This window comes from Etheostoma spectabile, chromosome 7 (genome assembly GCF_008692095.1).
Source record: "Etheostoma spectabile isolate EspeVRDwgs_2016 chromosome 7, UIUC_Espe_1.0, whole genome shotgun sequence".
Taxonomy (NCBI): domain Eukaryota; kingdom Metazoa; phylum Chordata; class Actinopteri; order Perciformes; family Percidae; genus Etheostoma; species Etheostoma spectabile.
In genome coordinates, this window is record NC_045739.1 from 8563634 (window position 1) to 8571469 (window position 7836).

The 7836-nt window shown below is 40.7% G+C and overlaps 1 protein-coding gene across 3 annotated transcripts in view; it reads right to left on the reverse strand.

The window, feature by feature from the left end:
* Positions 1-7836, reverse strand: part of rbm10 (RNA binding motif protein 10) — a 13636-nt gene continuing 5800 nt past the window's right edge. For 2 of the 3 annotated variants that reach the window (XM_032520718.1, XM_032520719.1), the window contains exons 6-23: positions 6614-6687; positions 5644-5730; positions 5432-5492; positions 5171-5329; positions 4681-4841; positions 4365-4462; positions 4062-4149; positions 3755-3947; positions 3549-3649; positions 3372-3453; positions 3064-3155; positions 2754-2948; positions 2085-2279; positions 1539-1595; positions 1166-1360; positions 912-959; positions 741-796; positions 1-476 (exon numbers count right to left, since the gene is read on the reverse strand). In XM_032520718.1, the coding sequence (XP_032376609.1) occupies positions 386-476; positions 741-796; positions 912-959; positions 1166-1360; positions 1539-1595; positions 2085-2279; positions 2754-2948; positions 3064-3155; positions 3372-3453; positions 3549-3649; positions 3755-3947; positions 4062-4149; positions 4365-4462; positions 4681-4841; positions 5171-5329; positions 5432-5492; positions 5644-5730; positions 6614-6687 (2033 nt within the window). In that variant the 3' untranslated portion in view covers positions 1-385. The remainder of the gene's footprint in view (positions 477-740; positions 797-911; positions 960-1165; positions 1361-1538; positions 1596-2084; positions 2280-2753; positions 2949-3063; positions 3156-3371; positions 3454-3548; positions 3650-3754; positions 3948-4061; positions 4150-4364; positions 4463-4680; positions 4842-5170; positions 5330-5431; positions 5493-5643; positions 5731-6613; positions 6688-7836) is intronic. The other variant, XM_032520720.1, reaches the window with a different exon arrangement.

Consider the following 7836-nt stretch of genomic DNA (forward strand, 5'->3'; position numbering starts at 1 on the left):
AAAAAAAAAACTATGGTGCATAGACAGTAATATTAGAAAATCCCATTTACGGCCAAAAAGATAGATACTGATCTTTCATTTTCAACAGCAAATGTTTCCCAAACACATTAAGCTTGTTTATCACACACAAGCTTTGAAGCAAGTGAGAACTCAAAACTGCATCATTCAGGAAGAAAGCAAAAAGTGCATTCTGTGCAATATCCTGACATCCAATGCTACAGGATCAGTTCATGAGTGTATTACTACAACTGTTGAGGTAATTATAATGTCAAACCAAAATTGAGAGGTTTATCTATATCTATATGATGTTAATGGTGAAATGTTGCGTGGTAGGCTTTGTCATTGTCCTGTCTGGGTCAGTAAGTCGAGATTTTAGGATGAGAGCTCACTCCACTTGCATATTGCGCAATAGAAGCCCTTTTTTAACTCCTCCTTGCAGCATCCTGGCACCAAGACTAGTGCCTGTGATCCCGTCACTAAAGAGAGAAAGAATAAAATAGCATTGAGCAAAAATGTAAGCGGACACGCTGTACGGAAGAAGCAAAGGGCCTCACAACAGTCAATACAGACCCATTACAAACAAGAATATTACCCTACACAGAAAAGCCTGACTTATAACAGTACAAGAGGAACGATGCATGTTAGTATCCAACATTTTGTAAAATGACAAAACCAACTGCAAACCTCAAACAACTATAAGAAATCTAACATGGAGAGTCTGTAACTTCACCGCTGCTTACATGGGGCTAAACTTCCTCCGCTTAGAATCAGGCGGTTCAGGTCCATCTGCAAGTCTCTGCAAGCAAAAAGAGGACAATGAAATCAATATGAACTGCATTCAGTCAGCAACAAACAAAAACTCTAAGCAATGTTGTGCAACTCATACAGTCAGACCCTGTAGCTTGACCAACCTCTTTGCCTGCAGATTCCTGCTGAATTCTTCTCTGCTCCAAATTTTGCTGAGGGCAGATGAATATTAGGTAAACATTTAGACATGTTAAGAGGAATGTCTTTTGCCTACACCCTTTGAATAACAAATAGTAAATGTATGAGACAACAATTTAACAAAATACACTGAAAACAGGTCTGCTTTACAACCAGGATTCATAATTTTTCAAATGTTTGCAACGGTGTGAAATTAGATTCAATCTGTTTTTGTAGCCACCTTATGTAGCTCAGAGAGTTGTTGGTGCCTGATGAGCGCCTCCTTGCTAGGGAACTGCCTCCTACACAGCAGACAGGCCAGTTTAACCCAGTCTGTCATTCTCCCTTCCTTCTCCTCTTTGTCACCTCCTTCTTCTTCGCTGTCAGATTCTCCACTGTAGGCTGGGACCAGACCCTGCTGCTGAGGAGGGGAGCGCTACAGAAATAGGACACAAAGATCAAAAGATTGAGGAACAGATAGACACAAATGATAGTAAACTTGAAAAAGCGTTTGTAGCATCCTTTATAAAAAAAAAAGACAGGGTGTTAGAAAAACTATGAGGAGAACAGACCAACACAAATACAATCACAATATCTGTGACCATACTCCTTACTTCTGTACTTTGTCGGATCTGGTCCAGAAAAATCTGAGGCCGTTCAGACAGCGCACCCTGTAGGACAGAACAGCAAAATCACAGGGATTACCACGTCAGTTAATAAGACCTTATTTTAGAAGACATTGTCTTATTGCACATGGGCAGGATGAGTGCTTATAGGAGCCTAAAGCCACCTACACATGATCCGCGGCAAAAAGCGCGAGGTAGGGTGTAGAGCAGAGAGGTAAAGCAAAGCTCAGAAATGGAGTTGACTGTGCCTTGAAAGGTCAGTTGCAACAAAGTCAAAGTTGAAATAATTGTAACTTTGAGCCGCATTGCCGAGCATTGGGCGACGCCATAGGTAGAGCGTAGTTGGGCAGCACCGCTCTTCACATAGGAAAACAATGGAACGGCCAGCAGAGAGCAGTTTTAACGTGGATCATGTGTAGGCCGCTTAAGGTTCTGGTTGATAAACATTCTCCCCTGTCACTATAATACCTTGATAGCCCTAAGGTATACAGGTGTTTACAGCTAAGCATGTGTGTCTGTGTAAGAGTCACATACCTTTTTCTCCAGAACAGCATAGCCTGCATCAGCACTAGCAGATTCTCGACGGTCATCTAGACGACTGTGGCCAGGTGCCCTAGTGTAACCAGGCGGTAGTGATGTGGAGCCAACGACAGGGGAGGAGGAGACAGAGCGCATGTTCTCCTTGTGTCGGTTGAGACTCTTAGCCCAGCGCTCCATATCTTTGGCAATCTATTAATATAAAGCCCAAGAGATAAAAGTTAGCAAGTTAAACGGACAAAACAGAGGAACATTTACAATTTGAAGTTGCTCAAACAATAACACCTGAACAACATACTGCAATCCAACTTGGTAGCCCTTTAAGGAATACTACCTTGGTTAAGTCGAAAATTCCCTGAATGTGAGAGGTGTTAAAGAACTATGGTGATTTTTACCATACAGAAAACATTGTTCATTTTGAACTAAACTGTATTATATTGTAATGTTGTCCAGTAACAGTGTTGAGTCATACATACTAAACTAACAGCTGTTTGTTATTTTGTCCTTTTAGTTGTACAAATTTCTTATCAAAAAGCAAAGCAAGCAAAAAGACAGTCATACACAGACTGGTTCGAAAGGTAGTCATACACAGACTGCTTTGAAATCCAAAAATAAATATCAATAATAATGTCAGTACTTAAACTATCATTCCACTATGTAGAGTACCTGTTGAGCAGTTTTATTCTTGGGTTTGTCTTTCTTCTCCTTGCTGCCAAGGGTAGCAAATGGTGAGTCTGAAGGGACCGCACCAATGCTCGTTGGAGAACCCTCTGAGTTTGACTGACCGGCAGCAGCAGGGATGTAAGTGTGCTTCTCTCCATCCCAGTACATGTACTGCTGAGTGTGAGGGTTGTAATAGTACTGCACAGAAGGGCACACATAACCAAACTGAAATGCTAAGGGAGAGGATACATTCAGAAAGGTCTTTCAAAGAGTGCTGGCTTGACATTTAGCCTGCAGTACATTCACTCTTTACCTGGGAGTTAGGGTCATAGTAGAGGCCTGTGAGTGGGTCGTAATAGTAGCCAGAGCTTTCGTCATACTGGTATGTTGAAACATCTGGCACAGCTAAAGTCAAAGACACAGGACATATACCTGAGTGTAAGATATCAAATTTTAAAACATTTAATTGATCACAAAAAGGTTAGCTTGACAGCATTCCTGATGGTTCATATATATTTAGATAACAGAATTTACACTTAGCAGTTTACATACCCCCTTTGGGGCTGAACACCATAAATAAATTCTCAACCTGTAGGCAACACTGGACACACAAAGCCTTACGGTATTGCTGAAGTTCGTGTTCAGTGCCTGGGGTGGCAGGTTGGCAGGGAGCAGCTGGTTGTGGCTTTCCCACTATCTCAACCTTAAAAAAGACAGAGCTCTTAAAATCAAGAAAGTAATGGCATTAAATAATGAAAGAATACATGAGGCAAGAAGAAATGCCGACTAATATTGTACCTGTGTAACTGGTGCGGTGGTAGCTGTGGTGAAGAGTGCGGTCTGTGTATGACTAAGAGGATGAACGACTGCTGATCCAGATGTCACTGCCTCAGCTGAACACACAAACAGGTGGCTTAAATTAAGTCAAGTTCAATTCAAATGTATACCGTTAAATAGATCACATTGGTAATAAACTCCATATGTTTAGCATATGCGACACCAACCTCCTGTGTATGCCCCCATCAGGGCTTTTCCTGCACCAGGTAAAGCAGCTACCCTGGCATCTGCCTGGGTCTTGAACATTGTGCCATCTAGCCCAGAGTATTCATTTCCATCCTGATTGTATGTTACTGCTGCCCCCTGCTGATACACTGCTGTATCTGTACTCTGGCCTCCACCTGATCCATTCTGAGCGGTCTGAGAATGAAAAAGAGATAAATATATATGTAAAAAACACACAAGAATACGATTATAAATAAAGATGTGTTACAGCCCTATGTTTTCTTTGCTGTAATAAGTCATTCAGGTTACCTGCGTGACAGCCCACTGTGCAGCAGCTATAGCTGTGCTGGCCACTGTGGCAGCACTCACTCTGCTGCCATCCGTCAGAAACACATCCCTGACATAGAAAAGAGACACAGATAAGGTTTCTGTGAGTTTCTGGTAACCAACATTTAGAAACCTCTCTTTATAGTGTATAAATATAACAGTCTACCTTTAGGAAACTCATTTGTTTTAGGTAATCTTCTTTAAATCAAATTTCTAATCCACTTCCTTCGCATGACCAATTTCAGTTGCTTAGTGGTTTCTTTGCCGTAAAGTGTGGGTGATTACCGTTTGGAGCCTTTGGCGAACTCCACCACAATTGCTTTCCCATCAATAGAGAGAGCTGGCTGGAGAGCCTGTAAGATCTGGAGCAGCTGAGATGCCTCCTGTTGATAAAATATACAGAGACCTGTGAGTTAGTGTGGGTGCATTTGTGTGTAGCTGCCTGCCAGATAAAGCTTATTTCAGAATAATCAGTAGACAAAAATGACAAAATGTTTCTATGGATTGACCTAATCTCATAACAATTTTATTTATGAAGGAAGTGAATAACAATTCATCGGTCTAGCCCTCAGGCAAGTGTCTGTCTCATCATGTTTCTCACCACTATTGTAGAGAGCTGTAGAAAGGCAAACCCCCTGTTGAGATGTGTGTGCTTGTCCTTGATTAGGCGAACGTTGGAAGGGGAGAGAGTGGCAAAGGGAGCCAAAGCAGATAAGATGGTTTCCACGGGAGTATGTGGGCCAAGGTTTCTTAGTATCAGAGCTGGTGTAGGACAGGATGAGAGAATATTATCCAACACAATATTTACCAATTCAGGTAGCAGATAATAAACAGTGTTGTAAAAGCAAGTATCTCATGATGCACCCTTCTGGTTTGCAAGCTATAACTAGGTAGAGAATTTAAAAAAAAATATATAACTATGAAAGTATTTGCCATAATCTTGATTAAAACTATTTTTTCCAACAGTAGTAGTATAAATAAATCCATTACTATCTTAATCAATGATTGAAAATAGATAGGTTACACAAAAGTAAGTCTTTCTGAATAGAAGATATTGCCATGGGAGGGAAAATGTCAAGAGATGGACTTACTGTCATTGGCAACATCTGGCTGCGGTGTAGCCTGTCCTGGGTTGACAGTAGGACCAGAAGAGGGGTAGGGTGCTGGCAAGGGCAATAAGCCTTGGGCTCCCTCCTTTTGAAGACCAATGGGTAAATCCCTTTGCAACTGGGGCAACTTCAGCTCAGCCTCTGTGAAAAGCCAACATGCCATTTTTGTATTCTTATATAGTTTGAGAGATGTGTCACTATAGAGAATAGTTGAAATAATCCAGTAGCTGGGTTAAACTTTACCTGATTTAGGCACACTGCATTTGAAGCACTTCTCTCTCCTTTTAAAATTTTGCACACCACACTGTTGAAATGTTAAATTACCTACTGTTAAGATTTATTAAAATAATGAGCAACTAAAGTGACATGGATGATTACATACTTAATTCACAAATTAAATTGAGATTTTCATACGTGCATGGCACACATCGCAAACACACACACACACACACAACCTTGTTGCAGAGCCAGTCCTCATTGGCACGCGGTTTTGGGTCACTGTAGTGCATCGACACCCTTTGTCCCAGAATCAACAGCACTCCCTGAAAAAAGAAAAAAAAAAAGAGGGAACAAAAAATGATTATCAGCGATAATTAGGCCACACATGCCAGAGAAAGGCCTCATCTCACAAGAGATGAGAGAGAATGAAAGGGACGAGAGGGGACAGAGAGAGAAAGAGAAGAACTGAGGCTGTAGGAAAGAGAACACCAGAGAATTGCAACCTTCAGCTTTAGGAAATTGGGACGGACTGAGATGGTGTATGTGTAGTGTGTGGTTGTCCATTATTTAAGGACACAATGCATTTTGTTCAATTGTGTGATCCCTCCCCCCTTAAGGGGAAACCTTTTCACAGTTTTCCACACATCCCATCCCACTGTCACCACCTTCATCCCCCAAATAGACAATAGCTCCATCCTAAAGATGTAATAATGGTTGATGACCCAGAAATGAAAAGTTCAAAAACAAGAAAATTAAGTGCTATATTGGTTCTAATTCAACAGACAATAGACCGTGTGAGAAACTATGTTCACACTGTAACACTATCCCAGAGGTGGTACTGTAGAATTAGGAGACGAAAAAAAATTGTTACTGACGAAAGAAGAGACCTCTATAATAGAGGAATTTGTATTGGATAAATGATGCCAGTTATAAAAACTATATAGCTAGGCTCCAGACAGACGTCAGCATGATGTAACATGAATTTGCCTGTTTGTGGAAATAGAAATAAAAGACCTCAAAAGTACAAAGACCTACCTACATCAGGGACAAAACTGATTTCTCTACTCTGTGTCTATACCATACTGGAATGCATCACGTGCAGATGAGAGGGTATGATGTTACTGTGCATTTGTCCTGATTTTAACCCATATGTCCCATTGTATGCATGTATATATGTGTATGTGTGTCTGTGTAAGGGAGAGTGACCTGGTTGGTCTCCATCCAGCGGGTGGCCTCCTGTATGACATTAAACTCGACGAAGGCGAATCCTCGGCTCTGACCTGGACACCGCCCAGCGCCATGGTAACCGAACAACAACAACAACAACATAACAACGCAGTGAGGGGTTAGTGCTTCATGTCCAGAGGAGAGAGAGACCCTGTATCAGCACTAATAATCATTGTTTCCTCACTCCCTTGGAAAATAACACACCTGACAGTTATTGCAGAGCCGCTGTCATATTCTCTGCAAGGGTGGGAGGACGCAATGTCAAGTATCTCAACAGGGTCAAGGAAAGAGGGAGATTCCTACCAACTCATCAGTTTGAGTCTGAGCTTTTTGTCTTTGAATGATGAAGCACCCACGCACCAACAAAACAGACACTAAACACACGCACACACACCTCTGCTAGTCTGAGAGTCAAGAGTGCAGTCTAAAGTATGTAGCACTAGTGTGGAATGTCTCCATATTCTGTATATGCATTACTATGACTGATTGAGAACACATTATACAAAATATTTAGATTTTTATACTTTTAAAACACTGTACATGTTATAACATTAGGGGTGGGAATCTATGGGTACCTCACGATTCCATTCAGAGGCCAACGACTCGATTCTAAACCAAACCGATTATTGATGCAACAATTTTTCTATGTACATTTCCATGAGCGATTAAAAAAAAAATTACATACGAATCAGAGTTTTTTAGATTTTAACATATGCAGTATTTGTCCCACATAAGTTTTAATGAAATGTTTTGTCTACTGAGATTTTTATTTTGTAGTCATTCCATGCTTAAGCCTTAAAACATGCTTGTGAAAGTCACCTTTTCTTCACAGTAATCTTCCACGTCAGAGGCTCAGTCAAGTTTAAAGGTGGAGAATTAGCTTCTTAGAACATAAAACATGAGGTGGTCAGATGTAATGTGATAAAGTAGATGAACAGCCTCTATGAGTTTTGCCTAATTATTTTATGCATGTCCTATTAGATCAAATGTATATAGTACATTCAATGCGTTTCCTCTATTTTCATGACTATTTACATTGTAGATTCTCACTGAAGGCATCAAAACTATGAATGGACCAATGTGGAATGATTATTACAAAAAAGTGTGAACAACTTGAAAACATGTCTTATATTCTAGTTTCTTCAAAGTAGCCACCCTTTGTTTTTTCAATAGCGCTGCAAACCCTTGGTGTTCTCTCAATG